Below are 23,068 nucleotides of genomic sequence, written 5' to 3' on the forward strand. Positions count from 1 at the left end.
ACGAATCTACACATGTGATAAAACTATATAAAATACATATACTCACACACACACACATATACACACACAACTAAGTGAATAGAAAACTGTTGAAATCTCCAAAAAAAATAAAAAGGTTTCTTCTGCAAGGAATTACAATGTACTTAGATTTGAATATTGATATTTGTTATATAAAATAACATGTAATGGGCGCTGTTATTTCATCAAAGTGTGTAGTAACTAAGAAAGAAAACCTGATCTCTGTTTTGCTGAAAGTATAAGCCTTGTATAGTCGGACTTTAACAACGTGTTTTCCTCAGTTTCAAAATCATGAGCACTTTTCTGTAGAGAATTCATCATTTGGTTTGATGGGTACTCACAGGTATGCTTTGATTTATCCAGATACATATTCTGTGGTCATGTGTGTTATCTCCCAACTCTTAATTGCAGAGAGAACCTTCCTTGCTACTGTAGATTAATAAGGTAGAAGCAGTCTTTGAAGGGATGTGCTCATTCAGGTCAATTGATTAAGTAACATATAGTGAAGAGTAGAGGGTCGTTTCTTTAGCTCTGGAAATAGAATTTTATTTTTTACTTATCATGATTTGCTCATTTAACAGATACACAGATGCGACCAGCAAATATGAATCTGTCATGAAAACAGAGCCAAGTGTTTCTGAGTATACAATTCGTTCAAAAGAAAGGATTTGCCACTGCTTTTCGAAGGTAACTGTTGACTCACTCCCAGAATTGTAAAAACTTGACATTGTGGAAAACAACTATAAATTCTTTTCTCACACTTACTTTTAGGATGAGAAGCCTGTTGAAGCTATTCGAGTGTGTTCGGAAGTTTTACAGATGGAACCTGACAATGTGAACGCTCTGAAAGACCGAGCAGAGGCCTATTTAATAGAAGAGATGTACGATGAAGGTAAATCTTTAAGGAATTTGATTTGCGATACCTAAAAGTTGTTATATGTGCAATTAGCACCTGTTTAACATCCTTTTGTTTAGAACAAGTTTACCAGAGTACCTGAAAATGTTGGCAATTTTAGAAAAATGGCAGAGAACCTGAAAATTATTCTTTCTTGGTGGAACATGAAAACTATACCATATAAGGAAAGAGTTCTGCTGTTGACACCAGTACAGTGGAATATAAAAATAAAAATTTTAACTTTCTTTGTTGGAGACAAGTTAGAAAAGATATATAACAAGGTAGAAAATTTAAATTATAGATCTCATATCATCCAGAGGTAATCACTGCTTGTTTTGGATTTACACCTTTCAGACTTTATGCATATGTATGAGTGTGTATTTTATGCATACATATTCTATGCATGTATGCAGTATATATATTCTACCTACAGCAGACATACATGTGACATATATGCGTAAATATAAAATGATCCTCTGTGACCCCTAAGCTGTTTAGTAAATGTTAGGATACCTGCTTACCGAACTTTGTTCAAGTTGAAGTAGCAGAGAGAGAGATTCCTGCTAGATGTTGTAAAGACCTTGAATAAAGGCAGTGCCCTATTTTTGGAAGATAACTAAGGGAAATACAGTAATTGTATAGAATCCTTTCACATATATATATATATATTTTTTTTCTTTCATATATTTTGTTTTGTGATCTTTTTCATGTGATATTATGCTATAAACATTTAAATGAGGTGATTTTGAAAAGAAGTGAGTCTTAGAGCCCTTAATGAAAAGTTTTTGTTTCAAATCAAGTAAAGCATTTTCTTTTATTTATTTATTTTAACATCTTTATTGGAGTATAATTGCTTTATAATGGTGTGTTAGTTTCTGCTTTATAACAAAGTGAATCAGCTATACATATACATATATCCCCATATCTCCTTCTTCTTGCGTCTCCTTCCCACCCTCCCTATCCCACCCCTCGAGGTGGTCACAAAGCACCGAGCTGATCTCATTGTGCTATGCAGCTGCTTCCCACTAGCTATCTATTTTACATTTGGTAGTGTATATATGTCCACGCCACTCTCTCACTTCATCCCAGCTTACCCTTCTCCCTCCCCGTGTCCTCAAGTCCATTCTCTGTGTCTTTATTCCTGTCATGCCCCTAGGTTCTTCAGAACCATTTTGGTTTTTTTTTAGATTTCCATATATATGTGTTAGCATATGGTATTTTTTTTTCTCTTTCTGACTTACTTCACTCTGTATGACAGACACTAGGTCCATCCACCTCACTACAAATAACTCAATTTCGTATCTTTCTATGGCTGAGTAATATTCCATTGTATATATGTGCCACATCTTCTTTATCCATTCATCTGTCGATGGACACTTAGGTTGCTTCCAAGTCCTGGCTATTGTAAACAGTGCTGTAATGAACATTGTGGTACATGACTCTTTGAATTATGGTTTACTCAGGGTATATGCCCAGTGGTAGGATTGCTGGGTTGCATGGTAGTTCTATTATAAGTTTTTTTAAGGAACCTCCATACTGTTCTCCATAGTGGCTGTATCAATTTACATTCCCACCAGCAGTGTAAGAGGATTTCCTTTTCTCCACACCCTCTCCAGCATGTATTGTTTGTCGATTTTTTGATGGGCATTCTGACTGGTGTGAGGTGATACCTCACTGTAGTTTTGATTTTCATTTCTCTAATTATTAGTGATGTTGAGCATCATTTCATGTGTTTGTTGGATATCTGTATATCTTCTTTGGAGAAATGTCTATTTAGGTCTTGTGCCCATTTTTGGATTGGGTTGTTTGTTTTTTTTGATATGGAGCTGCACGAGCTGCTTATAAATTTTGGAGATTAATCCTCTGTCAGTTGCTTGATTTGCAAATATTTCCTGCCATTCTGAGGGCTGCCTTGCATCCCATTTATGGTTTCCTTTGCTGTGCAAAACCTTTTAAGTTTCATTAGGTTCCATTTGTCTATTTTTGGTTTTTTTCCATTTTTCTAGGAGGTGGGTCAAAAAGGATCTTGCTGTGATTTATGTCATAGAGTGTTCTGCCTATGTTTTCCTCTAAGAGTTTTATAGTGTCTGGCCTTACATTTAGGTCTTTAATCCATTTTGAGTTTATTTTTGTGTATGGTGTGAGGGAATGTTCTAATTTCATTCTTTTACATGTAGCTGTCCAGTTTGCCCAGCACCACTTATTGAAGAGGCTATCTTTTCTCCATTGTATATTCTTGCCTCCTTTATCAAAGATAAGGTGACCATATGTTCGTGGGTTTATCTCTGGGCTTTCTGTCCTATTCCATTGATCCTTATTTCTGTTTATGTGCCAGTACCATACTGTCTTGATTACTGTAGCTTTGCAGTATAGTCTGCAGTCCGGGAGCCTGATTCCTCCAGCTCCATTTTTTCCTCAAGATTGCTTTGGCTATTCGTGGTCTTTTGTGTTTCCATACAAATTGTGCAATTTTTTGTTCTAGTTCTGTGAAAAATGCCATTGGTGGTTTGATAGGGATTGCATTGAATCTATAGATTACTTTGGGTAGTATAGTCATTTTCAGAATGTTGATCCTTCCAGTCCGAGAACATGGTATATCTCTCCATCTGTTTGTATCCTCTTTGATTTCTTTCATCAGTGTCTTTTAATTTTCTGCATACAGGTCTTTTGTCTCCTTAGGTAGCTGTATTCCTAGGTATTTTATTCTTTTCGTTGCAGTGGTAAATGGGAGTGTTTCCTTAATTTCTCTTTCAGATTTTTTATCATTAGTGTATAGGAATGCAAGAGATTTCTGGGCATTAATTTTGTATCCTGCGACTTTACCAAATTCATTGATTGGCTCTAGTAGTTTTCTGGTAGCATCTTTAGGATTCTCTATGTATAGTATCATGTCATCTGCAAACAATGACAGCTTTACATCTTCTGTTCTGATTAGGATTCCTTTTATTTCTTTTTCTTCTCAGATTGCTGTGGCTAAAACTTCCAAAACTATGTTGAATAATAGTGGTGAGACTGGACAACCTTGTCTGGTTCCTGATCTTACAGGAAATGGTTTCAGTTTTTCACCATTGAGAACAATGTTGGCTGTGGGCTTGTCATATATGGCCTTTATTATGTTGAGGTAAATTCCCTCTATGCCTACTTTCTGGAGGGTTTTTATCATAAATGGGTGTTGAATTTTGCCAAGAGCTTTTTCTGCATCTATTGAGATGATGATATGGTTTTTCTACTTCAATTTGTTAATGTGTACACATTGATTGATTTGCATATATTGAAGAATCCTTTCACTCCTGGGATAAACCCCACTTGATCATGGTGTGTGAGCCTTTTTGTGTGCTGCTGAATTCCGTTTGCTAGTATTTTGTTGAGGATTTCTGCATCTATGTTCATCAGTGATATTGGCCTGTAGTTTTCTTTCTTTGTGACATCTTTGTCTGGTTTTGGTATCAGGGTGATGGTGGCCTCGTAGAATGAGTTTGGGAGTGTTCCTCCCTCTGCTATATTTTGGAGGAGTTTGAGAAGGATAGGTGTTAGCTCTTCTCTAAATGTTTGATACAATTCGCGTGTGAAGCCATCTTGTCCTGGGCTTTTGTTTGTTGGACGATTTTTAATCAGTTTTAATTTCAGTGCTTGTGATTTGTCTGTTTATATTTTCTGTTTTTCCTGGTTCCGTCTTGGAAGGTTGTGCTTTTCTAAGAATTTGTCCATTCCTTCCAGGTTGTACATTTTATTGGCATATAGTTGCTTGTATTAAACTCTCATGATCCTTTGTATTTCTGCGGTGTCAGTTGTTACTTCTCCTTTTTTATTTCTAATTTTAGTGATTTGAGTCTTCTCCCTTTTTTTCTTGGTGAGTCTGGCTAATGGTTTATCAATTTTGTTTATCTGCGCAAAGAATCAGCTTTTAGTTTAATTGATCTTTGCTATTGTTTTCTTCATTTCTTTTTCATTTATTTCTGATCTGATCTTTATGATTTTGTTCCTTCGCCTAACTTTGGCGTTTTTTTATTCTTCTTTCTCTAAGTGCTTTAGGTGTAAGGTTAGGTTGTTTATTTGAGATGTTTCTTGTTTTCTTGAGGTAGGATTGTATTGCTATAAACTTTACTCTTAGAACTGCTTTTGCTGCATCCTATGGGTTTTGGGTCATCGTGCTTTCATTATCATTTGTTTCTAGGTACTTTTTGATTTCCCCTTTGATTTCTTTAGTGATCTGTTGGTTATTTAGTAGTGTATTGTTTAGCCTCCATATATTTGTATTTTTTACAGATTTTTTCCTGTAATTGATATCTAGTCTTATAGCGTTGTGGTCGGAAAAGATACTTGATACGATATCAATTTTCTTAAATTTACCAAGGTTTGATTTGTGACCCCAGATATGATCTATCCTGGAGAATGTACCATGAGCACTTGAGAAGAAAGTGTATTCTGTTGTTTTTGGATGGAATATCCTATAAATATCAATTAAGTCCATCTTTTTTTAATGTATCATTTAAAGTTTGTGTTTCCTTATTTATTTTTATTTTGGATGATCTGTCCATTGGTGAAAGTGGGGTGTTTAATTCCCCTACTATTAATTGTGTTACTGTCAATATCCCCTTTTATGTCTGTTAGCATTTGCCTTATGTATTGAGATGCTCTTATATTGGGTGCATGCATGTTTACAATTGTTATATCTTCTTCTTGAATTGATCCTTTCTTGAATTGATCCCAAAGTGTCCTTCTTTGTCTCTCGTAATAGTCTTTATTTTAAAGTCTATTTTGTCTGATACGAGATTTGCTACTCCAACTTTCTTTTGATTTCCATTAGTGTGGAATATCGTTTTCCATCCCCTCACTTTCAGTCTGTATGTGTCCCTAGGTCTGAAGTTGGTCTCTTGTAGACATCGTATATATGGGTCTTTTTTTGTATCCATTCAGCCAGTCAGTGTCTTTTGGTTGGAGCATTTAATCCATTTACACTTAAGGTAGTTATTGATATGTGTGTTCCTATTACCATTTTCTTAATTGTTTTGGGTTTGTTATTGTAGGTCTTTTCCTTCTCTTGTGTTTCCTACCTAGAGCAGTTCCTTTAGCATTTGTTGTAAAGCTGTTGTGGTGGTGTTGAATTCTCTTAGCTTTTGCTTGTCAATAAAGGTTTTAAGTTTTCTGTCGAATCTGAATGAGATCCTGCTGGGTAAAGTAATGTTGGTTGTAGGTTTTTCCATTTCATCACTTTTAATATGTCTTGCCACTCCCTTCTGGCTTGCAGAGTTTCTGCTGAAAGATCAGCTGTTAACCATATGGGGATTCCCAGCTATGTTATTTGATGTTTTTCCCTTGCTGCTTTTTTTTCTTTTTTTGAGGTACACAGGCCTCTCACTGTTGTGGCCTCTCCCGTTGTGGAGCACAGGCTCCGGACACGCAGGCTCAGCGGCCATGGCTCACGGGCCCAGCCGCTCCGCAGCACATGGGATCTTCCCGGACCGGGGCACGAACCCGTGTCCCCTGCATCAGCAGGTGGACTCTCAACCACTGTGCCACCAGGGAAGCCCCTAGAGAATTTTTAATTTCATTTATTGTGTTGTCATCAGTGTTTGTTTGCTCTCTACTTCTTCTAGGTCCTTGTTAAATGTTTTTTATATTTTCTCCTTTCCATTTCTAAGATTTTGGATCATCTTTACTGTCATTACTCTGAATTCTTTTTCAGGTAGACTGCCTATTTCATTTGTTAGGTCTGGTGCGTTTTTACTTTTCTTCTTTATCTGCTGCTTGTTCCTCTGTCTTCTCATTTTGCTTAACTTACTGTGTTTGGGGGTTTCCTATTCACAGGCTGCAGGTTCGTAGTTCCTGTTTTTTTGGTGTCTGCCCCCAGTGGCTAAGGTTGGTTCAGTGGGTTGTGTAGGCCTCCTGGTGGAGGGGACTGGTTCTTGCGTTCTGGTGGATGAGGCTGGATCTTGTCTTTCTGGTGGGCAGGACCACATCCAGTGGTGTTTTTTGGGGTGTCTGTGACCTTATTATGATTTTAGACAGTCTCTCTGCCAGTGGGTGGGGTTTTGTTTCTGTCTTGCTAGTTGTTTGGCATGGGGTGTCCAGCACTGAAGCTTGCTGGTTATTGAGTGGAGCTGGGTCTTAGCTCTGAGATGGAGATCTCTTGGAGAGCTTTTGCTGTTTGATATTATGTGGAGCCGGGAGGTCTCCGGTGGGCCAATGTCCTGAACTCGGCTCTCCCACCTCAGAGGCACAGGCCTGACACCTGGCCAGAGCACGAAGACCCGGCCGGAGCATGAAGACCCTGTCAGCCACACGGATGGCTGGCAGGTTGGTACTAACTGTTGACAGGCGGCCTCAGTTCCTCTTAGACCACTGCATAGGGCTGCCTGAGTGTCCTCACAGCATGGTAGCTGGATTCTGCTTGACGGGAGACAAGTAAGGGGTGACCCAGAGCCGAGTGCGTGTATTGGTGGTGGTGCCGGAGCAGGGGTTAGAGAGCAAGTAAAGCATTTTAAATCAAAACCAGTAAGTGTATTTTTCTGGTGAAACTTGGTTTGTGATGCTCTTTTTTCTTTTCCGCAATTAATTGCTGCATATTTATTTAATGAAGTGTGCAGCTGTTTTATTTTATTCCTTTTTTTTCACATTTAATTTTTTTTTTTGCGGTACACGCGCCTCTCACTCTTTTGGCCTCTCCCATTGTGGAGCACAGGCTCCGGACGCGCAGGCTCAGCGGCCATGGCTCACGGGCCCAGTGGCTCCGCGGCATGTGGGATCTTCCTGGACTGGGGCACGAACCCATGTCCCCTGCATCAGCAGGCGGACTCAACCACTGCGCCACCAGGGAAACCCACATTTAATATTTTTATTAATTTCCATAAGAAGAGATACAACATTGGCAATGTTTATATTTTTTTTCCACATACACACACTGTATTTTATTTTTACAAGAGATAAATAAACTGACACCAAGCATTGTAAATGGATGACCACAACAAAAGCAACAATAATTGCAGTTACCAAACACGAAACACACTCATAATGTCATAATATTGACATTCAGTCCAGTAATCGTCCTTTGTAACAGCTCCTTTACTTTGCAGTAAAAAATGATTTGTATATTTTTTGCCTCTGAGTCCTTGTGGGATTTTTTTTTATTCAAACAGAAAGTCACAAAAATTATAATCATCCTCATCAGTTCACTCAGTCCCATGTCATTAATTTTTTTCATCTTGATCTTTTGTTAGCACTTCTGTGAATTCATCAGTTTTCCATGAGACTCCTGAAAATGCTTATTCACTCAGTTCAGCAGTATAGTCAGTTACCAGAAACCTGTTCTTGTCAGTCTTTTCCATGAATTCCTTGACGATGAAACCCTTTTATAGGAACATTTTTGCAAAAGCATCAGAGTACACCCAGAACTCTGTAAATGACAAGAGACTTAAAAATGACCACAGTTAAAGATTTGATGAAAGTTCATAATAATGCAATTGACAAGGAAATTTAGTTATTTCTGAGATATACATTTTAAAGTAATAACTGGAATTATGACTTATAGCATTATACCAGAACATATAAGATTTTTAGAAATTTCATGTAATGTCTGAAACATTTATATTAACATATTTCCATACAAATAACCCAAAGAAAGTTTAGTATTAGTTGTTTTTGTTTGTTTTTTTATACTGCAGGTTCTTATTAGTCATCAATTTTATACACATCAGTGTATATATGTCAATCCCAGTTGCCCAGTTCACACCCCCATCCCCACCCCACCATGGTTTTCACCCCTTGGTGTCCATACGTTTGTTCTCTACATCTGTGTCTCAACTTCTGTGCAGCTATTTTAAATGTAGTAAGAATGCATTGCAGCAATGATAAAACCTATACTAAGATACAGATAACTACACTTATAATTGAGAAAGGTTTGTGGTACTCATTTTTAAGGCAAACTGATCATTTACTTTTTTCCTGCTTTCTTTAATTTAAAAAGAATCTTGCTTCTAAATGGTTTCCTGGGAGTGTTGACAACTCTGGTTACATTGTGGGACATTTGTATACTATAGTCTTTGAGGTCTGATTGAGGCTTGAAATGTATGTGATCAAAATGATGAGCTTTAAGAGCCACAAGAATGCATCAGTAAGGCATGTGATTACATAGATTCCTTTCGCATACTTGCTCTTTTCACTTTTGAGCTCCTAGATGGCTATATTCTAGGATTTTGCATTCCAGTTAGTTATTAGAATGCTTCATCAAAGTGTACTTTTCTTATCTGTATGTGAACCCTCAGCTCTAATTGAAATCAGCGATGCTGCAGAAGAATTTAAGCTTAGCTGTTAAGAAAAAAGGGTTAAGGGACTTCCCTGTTGGCATAGTGGTTAAGAATCTGCTTGCCAATGCAGGAGACAGGGGTTTGAGCCCTGGTCTGGGAAGATCCCACATGCCGCAGAGCAACTAAGCCCGTGTGCCACAACTACTGAGCCTGTGCTCTAGAGCCCACGAGCCACAACTACTGAGCTGTGTGCCACAACTACTGAAGCCCGTGTGCCTAGAGCCCGTGTTCCACAACAAGAGAAGCCACCGCAATGAGAAGCCTGCACACTGCAACGAAGAGTAGCCCCTGCTTGCCACAACTAGAGAAAGCCCACGCGCAGCAACGAAGACCCAATGCAGCCAAAAATAAATAAATTAAAAAATAAAACTTGTAGGCTGCTAAATATAAGTTGAAAGATGCCTTTGTATCTTTTTATTATTATTTTTTGCGGTACGTGGGCCTCTCACTGTTGTGGCCTCTCCTGTAGCGGAGCACAGGCTCCGGACGCACAGGCTCAGTGGCCATGGGACACGGGCCCAGCCGCTCCGCGGCATGTGGGATCTTCCCGGACCGGGGCATGAACCCGTGTGCCCTGCATCGGCAGGCGGACTCTCAACCACTGCGCCACCATGGAAGCCCAAGATGCCTTTGTATCTTGAATATTAAACCAACTTTAGTTTTTAGAGAAATTTGACAGCTTAATTCTTGAAGAAAAAGATGCTTAATACTAACTTAATATAATAGGTCTGTCTTTGAAGTCTATTTTAGCATTTAAAATTTTTAAAAACATAGGAGTTTATTCTTTGTCTTTCTGGGGAGTTTAGATTGTGTATTGCAGGATCTTTCTGAATTATGGTTTTAGAAGAATAAAATGGTTGTTTAGTCACAACTTATGAAAATCAAGCAACCTCATGGAGAGAGAGACAATGGGTTGCTAGGTCTTTTATTTTGGGTTAGGGGCTGGGTAGGGTGTAAGTTTGTATAGTTGAAACTGAAAGGCGTTACTTGAGTTGTTTGGATTTGAATCAGAGGTTTAGTAAATGATGTAACCGAGTAGTAATCTTACTTAAAGGTGAAATAATATGTTGAAATCCTGAGTTAACATATGAAGCCTTTTTGTATTATGTTTGCTGGTTTTACTTTTTTTTCAATCAGCAGTTTAAAATGATGGTAGGTATATAATGAATGAAGAAAAAATAGGTTTAGATTAGTGAATAATGGAACATGGAGATTTATTAATTTGCAGCTTATGATAGAATGATCCGGAAAGATATTAGGGGATTCTGCTTACTAGAACATGACTGTACAAATACCTCTTCAACCCACCTTTCAGTTCTTCTGGATATATAACCAGAAGTGAAATTGCTGGATCATAAAGTAATTTTAATTTTTTGAAGAACCACCACATTGCTTTATCCATAGTGGTCGTACTATTTTGCATTCCCACCAGCAGTGTTGCAAGGGTTCCAATTTCTCTCTGTTCTCCTCAACACATTTTCTGTTTTGTTTTTTTTTTCTTTAATAGTAGGCATTCTAATGGATGTGAAGTGATGTCTAGTGCTTTTGATTTGCATTTCCCTTATGATTAGTGATGTTGAACATCTTCTCGTATGCTTGTTGGCCATTTGCATATCTTTGGGAGTGTGCCGTTTATTTTTGCCGTGTGATTTCAATCAAGTAACTTTAGCCTGTTATGTTTTACTTTCCTTATCTGCAAGACAGGAATGAGAATAGTACCTATTACATAGGGCTGTTGTGACAGTTAAAGAAGATGACGCTCAAAGTGATGCCTCTTAGTACAGCGCTCCTAGTAAATGGCTCCATTTTTAGATAGTTGCTTGGAACTTGCGTTGACTTTTGTATACAAATGGTACTTGGTGGGGTAGCTAGCTTCTAGGTCTGACGTATGACTGCTGTATTAACTCCATTTGACACGGCTGTTATTTTAGTATTACTAATAGTATCCAGAATTCTGAGAATAGGAACCTAGTTGGTAGCATTTTTTTCTGGATGAAGGGCCAGCCTGGGCCAAATTGTGAAATAGACGTATTTTACCTTTGACGTCCTATGATGTTCTGTAACCGGATTCTTGTGCCTTCTTGCTTATTCTAGGACTCTGCCTAGTGATGCTAAGTCCTCCCTAGTCCACAAAAGTATTCTGTGTTCAAAGTTCATACCACCTGCTTGCTTCAGCATTCTTATGCCCCCAAAACAGCTGTGTTTTAGGAGAAGTGGCCTAATTTAAGATATTTGTATAAAACACTGGTAGATTTCTATGCCTTGTGATACAAGCATTTTTAACCCTAAAGAATATCAGATTGATGGAATTTCAGGCAAGTGTCTACGATAGCACACACATTGGGCAGCATGGCGGTCAGGTATGGGTCTATGGGGCTCATCCCTAGGCAGGAAGGAGACCATGTTTTTCTGAGTGGATCAGATTTCTCATGGCTGCTTCTTTTTTCAAGTTTGTCGGCCAGGGGTCCTTGGCTCCTGATTTAGGGAGGAGAAGTGGAAGAGGTTGGTCTTTATTGGACAGTGTTGGCTCTATTTAGGATCATACCTAAAGTTGGGAGGCTGTTTATATATTGATATTTTTACACACCAGTCATAACCATGGACAAGTGTAATCAGAATCTTGAAAGCAGTTATTTCTGAAACTCAAATCTTGCCTTAGGTGCATCCTAGTTTAGCTTCACCTAAGGAGTTGGAAGCAGGTAGTTAGAACAGAAAAATGGCTACTCCTTTGCAAAGACAACTAGGGTAATATACTGTATGTGGGTTGCTTAATTCCCTTGGCTGTAAATTTCATAACTGTACGTCCTGCCTCTGTTTTTATTCACAGCCAGGCTGCTTAGCCACAGCTGCAGCCTCCTCTTTTCTTTTGAAAAGTGCATGGTGACAGGGAAGATTGCAGAGGTACCTGCTCTGTGGGGATTAGCACATCTACCAGTTAGCTTAGATTTAACACACTTGCCTATCATGCCAGTCAGAAAACATTGCACCCCCTATAGTGCCAACCCTATGACTTCCTGTAGGAAATACCAAGGAATCCATGAATTTAATATGTAGATAGGGAAATAGAAAACATTCACGGGAGTGAAGCAGTATTATTCAGCAGAAAAAGATAATGTTACAAGGCTAATTTCTGAATTGGTCAAGAGCTTAAAGTATTGGAAAAAAAAAAATATTCAGTAAGTATTAGGGAAGGACACTGCCGGTGTGGGAGAAGATGTAGTCAGAATGGAAGCCCAGAAGGCAGGGGAATTGAAAGGGTGTTTTGCCTTCCCAAAGGCGACAGCATTTGACTAGGACAGCGGGTAGCTTTAGAGAGGAGGAAGTAGGCCGTGGATATGTTTCTGTTTTGGCTTTTTATTTGCCGGTTAACAAGAAAGTGATTACTGTGACAAACAGGTGTGACCTCAAACAGTGAAGTGGCTTCTTTAAAAGCAAAAAAAACAAAAACAAAAAAACCAAGAATCTCTTACCATCTTAAATTGAAACAGACTACGTACATGGTCTATATTTGTGTCTGTGTACTCCAGTGCTTTGAATACGGTTGGTGATATTTCTTAACTGTTGATAGAGAAATTATTGCACGAGAGTTAAAATTTTATAATCTGACAGAAACTGGAATTTTCTTTTGGTGTGTTACTGTTAGCACTATTATCTCTTTTCCACTATAAAAATTTCAACAAAACACATGTATAAAGCACAGTAATGTATCAGGTTCAGTTAGGGTGCAGGCCACCTTACGCCCCTGTGTACAGAATTAAAAATAGTTCGTCTCTTCACTGTTTAAGTATAATGGTTAGGCTTGCCCTCAGAGTCCAGTGCTAGAATGTGGTCTATTGTAGGAGGTAGTTCCATTGATGGAAGTTTGACTTAAAATTGTTCAGCCCTTTGTAGTGTCAGAAATATCTCACGGTTCTCTCATACTTCTGTGCTAATAGTGAATCTATATTGTAAGGGTACTTGGATAAAACTTCCCCTTTGTAGTCTAAGGATGAATATGTGTAAAACACAGTGGTAGAAGAGTTATTTTCATCGTCTGTATTATGACAGTCTCACAGCAGGTAAGCATTACCCCCAGCATTTTATTATGAGAAATTTCAAAGATAGAAGTTGAAAGAATTTTACAGTGAACAATCATGTCCTCACCATCTAGATTCTAAAATTAACATTTTACTATGTTCTATTACATTTATCTGTCTTTGTCCTTCCATGTATCCATCAGTTTATCTTTTTAAGATGCATTTCAAAAAAAAGTTGTAGATTTTGGTTTACTTTTTCCTAGATACTTCACCTTGCTTATTATTAACTAGGAGGTAATTGTATTGGGTTGGCCAAAAAGTCCGTTTGGGTTTTTCTGTAACATCTTACGGAGAAACCCAAACGAACTTTTTGGCCAGCCCAATAGATAAAATGAAAGGTACAGATCTTAGGGATACCAGTCCTGAGTTCTGATATCCATGCAGCCTGTTAAAGAGAAAAATTATTCATGACCCTTGTTAAAGACCTTAAGGAGGACTTTATTCGGGGGCGGGGGTGCTATCATGGTAGGTGTAGGGGACACTGCCCTGGGCTCTGGCAGTGAGAGAGAGAAAGTTTGGGCTCAAGTCTGACTCTAGAGAGGACAAGTGGGATTTCTAATCAAGGAGCAGAGTTGGTGCATGGTCACTGGATGAGAAATTACAAAGAGGAAGCATTAGGGAGAGGGGAGGTTCTTGCTCGATGGACTCAGCTGAGTTCTTGGTGAAGGCGGGCCAGAGTGTAGGGGAGGGGGAATTCGATCAGATATCAAACTCAAGTTTGGTCAGATACCAAGGGTGGGGAATCTTAGCAGGATTCTTGCTCAACCTGGATTCTGCAAGGACAGAGACGGAAGCCCAAGGTTGGGCCTTAGTCAGAAAGAAGATTTACTCTGAGGAGCCAGTCTAAAGTTTTGGTATAAGAGAGTCTTTGTCAAAGCCAGACTTCTGTCAAGATTCAGAACTGGACATTATCCTCTTGTCCCTTACCAGGCGGTCCCCATCCTACCCCTACAGGCAGCCGTTATTCTGATTTTCTCCAGCACAGGTTAGTTTTACTAACACTAGATCTTCATATCAACGGAACCATATGGTATGTCCTCTTTTGTGTAAGGCTTCTCTCATTCGGCATGTTTTTGAGATTTATTCATGTTGTTATAGTCATTGGCAGTTCATTCCTTTTTATTGCTGAAGAGCAGAAGCTGGCAAACTTTTTCTGTAAAGGTCCAGAGAGTAAAAATTCCAGGTTCTGTGAGCCGTGCAGTCTCTGTTGCTCCTACTCAGCTCTGCCACTGCAGCGCAAGAACAGCCATAGACAAAACACACACACGTAGACGAGACTGTACTCCAGTGAAGATTTATTTTAAAGACAGGTAGTGGGCTGGAAGGCTGTTATTTTTTCTACTGTAGAAGAGGGAAAAGCATTCAATATTTCATCATTAATCCTATCCCTGAAGAATATTCCAATTTATGGGTATACCATACTTTATCCATTCTAATATTAATGGACACCTGGGCTGATTTTAGTTAGCATGAAAAAAGCTGCTGTGAACATTATTCTGCAAGGTTTTTTTAGACATGTTTTCAGTTACCTTGTCTAAATATCTAGGAGTGGAATTGTTGAGTCACAGGGTAAGGTGTATGCTTAGTTTTAAAGAAACTGCTAGACCCTTTTCTAAAAAGTAATTTAAAATTTACACTTTCATCAATAAAGTATGAGAGTTCCAGTTGCTACATCCTTGCAAACATTTGGTATTGTGAGTCTTTTTAATTTTATACGTTTTGGTATGTGTTAGTAGTATCTCATTGTGGCTTTAATATGTGTTTCTTTGATGACTAAGGTTGTTTAATACTTTTTCATGCGCTGCTTGTTTATTCAAATACCTTTCTTTGTGAAGTGTTCAAATATTTACCCACTTAAAATTTGTTGTTTCTTTTTGTTAGAGTTATAGAAGTGTTATGTATATATTTGTTTTTCTCCTTTATTCTGTTAATGTGAAAAATTACATTGATATTCTGAAGTTAAATCAACCTGGAATTATTGGGATAAACTTTTCTTGGACATGGTGTATTATCCTCTTTTAGATATTGCTGGATTTGATTTGCTAGTATTTTAAGAAGTGTGCATCTGTGTTCATTGCTCTGTAACTTCTTTTTTGTAATATCATTGTCAGATTTTAGTGTTAAGGTTGTACTGAACTCAATTAGTTAGAAATTGTTCTGGTCTCCTGCATTGTCTGCAAGAATTGTATAAAATTGGTGTGATTTCTTCTTTAAAGTTTGGGAGAATTCACCAGTGAAACCATCTTGGGTCCCAGAGTTTTCTTAGTAGGAAGGTTTTTGATGATTAATTCAGTGTCTTTAATCAATACAGGGCTATTCAGGACTTCCTTGATGGTCCAGTGGTTAAGAGTCTGTGCTTCCACTCCAGTGCAGGGGTTGTGGGTTTGATCCCTGGTTGTGGAAGCGCTGCATGCCATGCAGTGGCCAAAAGAAAAAAGAAAAAAAATTAGGGCTATTCATATATTTCGTTTGTTTCATCTTGTTTTAGTTTTTTGTTTTTTTTGTTTTTTTTGCGGTACGGGGGCCTCTCACTGTTGTGGCCTCTCCCGTTGCGGAGCACAGGCTCCGGACGCGCAGGCTCAGCGGCCATGGCTCATGGGGGCAGCCGCTCCGCGGCATGTGGGATCTTCCTGGACCGGGGCACAAACCCGTGTCCCCTGCATCGGCAGGTGGACTCTCAACCACTGCGCCACCAGGGAAGCCCTTGTTTTAGTTTTTGTAAGTTGTGTCCGTCGATGAATTTGTCCATTTTACCTACGTTGCTGATTTTGGGTCTATGAAATTATTATTCTTTTCATGTCTGTAAGGTCTGAAGTGATGATTCCTTCTTCATTTCTAATAGTGACAATTTTTTGTTGTAGTTGTTGTTTTTCCTCTTGATCAGTATAGAGTTTGGTCAAATTTGTTGGTCTTTTGAAGGAACCAACTTATTGTTAATGTTTTACATGATTTTTCTTTATTATTTCATTGATTTCTTCTCTTTAGACTTCCTTTGGGTTTAATTTTTGCTTTTCCAGCTTCTTAATTTTAAACTATCAGTGATTTTAGGCCTCTTTTCTTTTTTAATATAAGTATTTAAAGCTGCCCTCTCACGTTGTTTTATTTTCATTGTCATTTGATTTGAAATGTATTCTAACTTTCCTTCTGGCTGCTTCTTTGATGCATGGATGATTTAGATGTTTTGTTTAATTTTAAAATATTTCACGGTTTCCTTAGTACCTTATTATTGATTTCTAATTTAATTCTGTTGTGCATAGGAAGCATACTGTGTATACGCTCTGTCCTTTTAAATTTATTTAGATTTGTTTCCTTTTGAATTTATGTAGACTTGTTTTGTAACCCAGCATAGGCTCTATGTTGCTGAATGTTCTACGTGCACTTGAAAATAATGTGTATTCTGCAGTTGCTGGGTGTAATGTTTCTGTTAGTTTTCTCATCAGTTACTGAGAGGGAACTTTACCTGGTGTGAAAATTGCAGACTTTCCTACCTTTCCCTTTAATATTGTCCTTTTTCTCCTTTATGTATTTTGAAGCTCTGCTGTTAGCAGCCTGCACATTTATGACTGTTAAATTCTCCTGATGATGCTCTCTCCCTGTCCTTCTATCAATTCTAGAAAGGAGTATTGCAATATTCTCCAAAAATTCTGAGGAAAAATGATTTTTAACCTGGACTTTCATATATAGAAAACTGTTAGGGTAGTTTTTTGTGATTATTTGGAAAGTTTCCTGTTTCAGTGTTATGGAATCTCCATGGAGAGCCCACTGCTTTATTGGGAGGTGGGGTTTTGGCAACTTTCTCTATGAAAATTGTTCTGTTTAGATTTTCTGTCTCTTTTGGACTGGGTTTGAGTTACTCTCTTGAGTTTTCAGATTTATTTGTAGAGAATTTAGCAAAGTAGTCTCAATTTAATTTCTTCTATCTCTGATTATTTTTCACTTATTGCTTTTTGTATTTGAGCTTGTTTCCTTTTCTTGACTAGGTTAGAGGTTTTTATTGATTTCTGCTAAGAAGTAAGCTTAACAGTTTTGATCTTTTTTGGTTTCATTAATTTCTATTTTTGTCCTACAATTTTTTTTCTAACTTTGAATCTCATAATTAATTCATTTTTCATCTTTAATTTTTATTGAACCACTAAGGCTATGAATTGTCCTCTTAGCACTGCTTGAGCTATATGTCCTGTAGGTTCTGAATGGTAGTGTTTTCAGTATTATTATTTTCTAGATATTTTTGCACTTCTTATTTTTATATTTCTTTGTCATAAGAGTTGTTGGAGAGTTTTAAAATGGTGCACAGAGCCTAGGTGGAAAAGTCCTATTTTCTCATTTACTATTAATTTCCAGTGTTAAAACATTTTGATCAAAGAATGTTTTTACTACTACCATTTTTTGGAATTTATTACTTAGTTTTGGCCTAAAATGGCTGAGCTCATGAGTCAGGGACTTGAAAATAGATATACTCTTTTGTTTCTGGGACAGAGTTTGGCACATCAATCAGATCTACCTTACATTGTGGTCTTCCTTTTCTTGCCTTTTTTTTGGGCCACTTGATCTCATATGAACAGAGAGGTTGAAGTCTTCCACTACTAGTGTCCTTACATCTCTGTAGTGCCTCTTATAATTTCTGCTTTATAAATGGTTGCTGCTTTTTTATTTGATGCACAGATATTCATAATATGTCTTCACTATGATTTCTACACTCCCCCTTTTTTGCTCTGTTTAATGCTTTTTTTTTTTTGGCCATGCTGAGTGGCTTATGTGATCTTAGTTCACCAAACAGGGATTGCATCCAGGACTATGGCAGTGAAAGTGCTGAGTCCTAACCACTGGACCACCAGGGAATTCCCTCTGTTTAGTGTTTTTAACCTAAATTCTAATTATCTGATGTTAAGATAGTGAACCAAATTTTATTTGCGTTTGCCTGGTGAAACTTTGATCATACTTTTAGTTTCAACTTTTTGGAATCACTTCATTTCAGGTGTGTTTCTTGCGTAGAGTTGGGTTTTGCTTTGTGGTCCAGTATGAAATTCTTTTAAATAGGTGAGTTAATAAGCACATTTATACTTATTGGTGTGAAGAATATATTTGGCCTGTATTATTTTGTATATACTATTCTAATATTTTAGAAGGTTTGTATTTTTCTTCTTGGTTATTTTTATAGGTTTATTAACTTAGCCCTCTTTCTTTGGGCAATATATATTAGTTTCCTACAGCAAGGAACAATATTAGCATGTTTCTTCCTCTTCTTTCCCTTTCCCCTACCACTTAAGACTTGTTAATGAAATTCTAATTGTTTGCCTGTTGCTCACTAGTGGGTGATGTTTCCTGATTGCTTTAGCTGTGATTGGTGGGAATTAATGAACTGACTTTCTCATCTTTTCTCCCCTTTATTTTCTCACTTTTTGTTAGCTGTATCCCTTCTGCATTGGCAGGGCATACACTCTACCCTGTCACTATAATTCCCTGGTTTGTTTTAGTCTCAGTTCTACATTGAATATATTTAATGTGTACCATCATTCCTTTGACCATGCTTTCTCTAGCCTTTTCTTGGTGAATTCATCCAGTAGTAGTTTCCTTGAGGGGCTCCTGGGAAAATTCTGATTTCTTCTATGTTCAAAGCTGTTTGTACCTTTTATACTTGAAGGATGGCTTGGCTAGATGATAAAATCCTTTGTTCACACTTTTTCTGTATATCTTATAGTTATTTTCCCATTTTCTTCTGCACTGAATATTGCTATGGAAAATCTGGGGCCAGATTTTTTGGTTTTGGTCTGGCTGTCCAAAGAGCCCTTATCTTTTGGGTGTGTTGATTTTACTAGGATATATCTTAGAGTTGACCATCTCAGCCACTTTGCCCTGGTGCACCTGCTGTGCACTTTCAATACATAGATTCATTTTTATTTCAGGAAAGTTTTCTTAAATTTAAATTTGTATTTAAATTTAATCTGTATTGTTTGGTTTGGTTTTCTGCTTCAAAGATTCAGTTAAGTACTGGTTGTATTCTCTTTGCTCATCATCTATAGCCATAATTTTTTTCTCTAGTTTTTTAAACTCTATTTCCGTTTCATTTTATTAGGTCCTTATTTTTTGCCCATATGTTTCTTCTCCCTTGTGCTTCTCCTCATTTCATCTTCACTTCCATGATAGTTTTAATTTGTTCTTATTTTTCTTGAGTTCTGATTACTCACATTTTTATCTCTTCCTTGTCTCACTCTTTGCTGAGTTCTTATTGTGCTTTGTGATTACCCTTAATAGAGGTGATTGGATTAAGTTTTAAAAATTTATGCCATAACGTTTGTGTAGAATTTTCATATATTCTTTGGCTATGTTGTTTTGATGCATGTTCATCTGGCAAGTTTTGGTGTTCTCCTGTTTTTAATTTAAAATTTAAACGGCTTTTAATTGAGACTGTGCCATATAAAAACATTAGTGCTCATCATAAAGTGACTTGAATTACCTTGCCCTGGCTATTTGTGGGACAGTCCTCTGGGTGTGTGTGTAAGGGGTGCTGGGGACAGGCAGCTTCTATACTTAACAGTTGTAGTACTTCCTGCTTCACTGTTTCCACAGACATTCTGCTTCCTGCTAAAATGGCCTTTCTCTATAGCCCTGCCCTCTCTGTTTCTGTGAACCAAACTGTGTCCAGGAGGTCGTCTGCTGCCAGCCCTGTTGCCCCTCTGCCCACTTCCTTTGCTACACCAAAGGGGTGTGTCTTTTGCACTTCTGGGTGAGCCCGTCACTTGCAGAGAGCACACAGTCTCCAAGTTGCCTGGGATGTGTTGCCCAGGGCTCTTTGCTCTTGTCACTCATCGTATTCTCCCTTTCTTGTCTTCTCCCCAGCAAGGCCTCTGCGTTACCTCCACCGTGTCTGCTCCAGATTTCATGCTTCTTGTACTAGGCACACGATGTAGGTTGTCACTCACTTCAGGGTGAGTCCATACTCATAGTGTATTTGCTGGCATTTTCTGTGATCTTTTCTCTTAGGGCTCTCTCACTGTTTGCTTCTTCCTCTCATCTTGGATTCATGGCTGCTATCAGCTAATTGTAGCAGCCTTTGAACAGTCTCCTTGTATTGTTGTGCTGAGAATGCTGTGTCCCCCCACGTCACCCCCACCATTTACCTTGTTTCGTGTGATACGCAGGAGAAGAAAGCTCCATGGGGCATATTATATTGGAGGTCTGATGAACTCTTTAAAAGGACCTCTAAGGTCCCTGTTTTGAGAATAGACTTTTAGGGGAGTAAGGTGGAAGCTGGGAACACCTGATGAACACCTTTTGAAGCTATTATAGCTGTTCAGGTGTATTAATGGTGGACTGCATCACAGTGCTAAGTGTGGACGTGGTGAGGAATGGTTCAGCTCTGGATAGGTGTTGAAGGGAAGCTGATTCGGGGCTTTTGCTACTGGAATAATGGAGTGTGAGAGAGAGGAGCCGTTTGCACCTCTGCATGTTGTGTGTACCTGTCTTTTCGAATGCTTCTCTGTATTGGGGAGCTCATGCTGGCTTTAAGCGGGTAGGACCTGTTCAGAGGAAGATGTTCCCTACCGTGGTTGTCATCTTGCCCAGTTGCCAAAATGAGCAGGACTTCACACAGTTAACTTACCAGGTGGAGTCCTTTGGTGTTTAAATTCTGGGTGGAACTGCTTTTCCTGTGTGTGTATTCCAGACCTGTTATGGAGGCCTTGGGTACCCGTGGGCTCGGCTCTGCTTCTCTTCCTGGGCCCAGCAGCACACGTCAGGGGCCTTCCACATGCTCTTGGGGTTAATGCTGCAGCCAGCTGCTCCACATACAGGGGCAGAGGCTGCCCAGCCACTGCTTAGTCATCTCGCGAAGTACCCTGATGATTGCCTTAAAGGCCCTCCTGCTTGCTAAACTCAGAACCCTTGGCCAAAAAGAACAGCTTCCAAATCTGCTAGGGCCTCTTTTCAGTGCATATGTGGATTGTGGTTCCATTAGGTTTATTCGTTATTAATGTGTGATCCTCTTTGCCTTCTCTCTTCCAGAAATTTGTCAAAATTTCTGGTCCACTGTAGTTTTCAGGGCTGCCATGGTTATATTATTTTTTGTCATTTTTGTGGGATAGTGGGATGGAAGACAGGAAATTCCTGTACTTAGTCTGCCGTCTTGCTCTGGTTGTTTGCACTGCTCCTTAAGAACTGGGTGAGGGGCACATAGGAGAAAAAGAATTTGGGAAGGATCAGAGTTTTTAGGTTCAGAGGTTAGAAAATGATTGATTTGGCTAATATGTAACATACTATTCATTGAGGACCTTAATATTTCTGGCTTATTGTAATCTTTACAGCTGTTCAGTTATATGGGACATATAATATGGAACATAATTGGATGTCATTTACTTTTTTTTTTTGAAGATACCCCCTTAGAGAGTGCACTATGAGAAAATATAAGTAAGAATGAGCTGTCTAGTTTATGTCCATGGGAAGTCTTACATCGTCCATATTAAGTTTCTGATTAGTTAACTACCTGTAATCATGTGAATTTTAGGAAACAACTTATAATTTTGTATCTTTCCTGTATTGGGAAGAATGTATCTACCTTAAGTGTTAATGAAAGATAGGAGACAGAAGACTGCTTTGGGGAAGATACTCTGAACATTTAAGAATGAAAACATGTTTTAAATGTAGGGTTTGCATAAATAGAAAAATTGAGTATATTGAAACATTTTCCCCTTGTACTAAATTTCAAGTGTATTTCCTTACTAGGTTGTGATATCAAGTGCTATGCGTATTGCAAGTTAGACCTCACTACTATTTATAATGGCTTTGTGTCTGTGTGCTAAATTGGAAAGGTATTTTATGGTGTCACTGTTGGTTGGGTGACAGTAATATTAATGTTTCATGTTAATATTTAATATTAATGCACTGAGGCAGGAATTAGGATAGTAGCTTGAAGCGTCCCCCATGAGCCGAAGGTCGTATTGGTTCATTTTTCTATGTAGTGCAGGCTAACTAAATTTGTCCACCTTATTCTAATCTTTCTCATTTTAAACCTGCCCAAGCTGCCTTCTTAAACCCCTTCCAGGATTAGCTGTTGCCAAGATGAATGCTCAGGCCTGTTATCCAGAGAGATGGCTTTCCCACAGTGAAATGCACTTCCATAAAAAATGAGAAGTTGAACCCAACAATCCATTATTTCAGTTCTCTGTCCAAGGAGGACAGTGAGAAAAATTACTACCCCCAGGTTAGGTGATTCAGAAGGAGGACACTGGGTCTCGGCCAACAGTTGTTCTCAGGGCTAAGACTTATCCTAATGAAAGGATACAAACAAGATCAGCAGAGGGAAAAGGCACATGGGTGAAATCCAGAGGCGCCCGGGTGGAAGGTTCCAAGAGTCTTGCGAAATCAAGCAAGACAAGCTTAATTCCTCGGAGAACCAGGGCCCGGGGTCTTTACTGGGGGCTGGCCAGGTAGGCACCTTCTGCCTAGCCCGCACCAAAATGCCCACAAGGCGAGATGTTTAGCATAAACCACATGGTTTATACAAACAGTTTAGGTAGGCCAGCCATTCTTACCAGGGAAGGGTGGGAGCACTGCTGAAACCCAACTTGCCAGTCGTCAGCCAAGGGCCAGGCTTGCCAGCAGGTCCTTCTAAGGAGCGGCCTCTGCTCTGCATGACGTTAGATATCCGGAGGCCTGGTATTTTCTAAATATTTAAAATAATATGAAAAGAAAGATGCCATGTGAATTGTCATCAGACTTCCCATACCAGGACTGTATGTGTCTTTCTGGTTTTTTTTTTTTTTTTTTTTTTTTTTTTGTCA

General features: G+C 38.6%; 1 protein-coding gene across 1 annotated transcript in view; it reads left to right on the forward strand.

The window, feature by feature from the left end:
* Positions 1–23,068, forward strand: part of DNAJC3 (DnaJ heat shock protein family (Hsp40) member C3) — an 86,989-nt gene that overhangs the window by 56,480 nt on the left and 7,441 nt on the right. The window contains exons 8-9 of the mRNA XM_024755267.1: positions 600–705; positions 790–910. Coding sequence (XP_024611035.1) covers positions 600–705; positions 790–910 — 227 coding nt within the window. The remainder of the gene's footprint in view (positions 1–599; positions 706–789; positions 911–23,068) is intronic.

The sequence above is a fragment of the Neophocaena asiaeorientalis genome, unplaced genomic scaffold (genome assembly GCF_003031525.2).
Source record: "Neophocaena asiaeorientalis asiaeorientalis breed wild unplaced genomic scaffold, Neophocaena_asiaeorientalis_V1.1 scaffold141, whole genome shotgun sequence".
NCBI classification, from domain to species: Eukaryota; Metazoa; Chordata; class Mammalia; order Artiodactyla; family Phocoenidae; genus Neophocaena; species Neophocaena asiaeorientalis.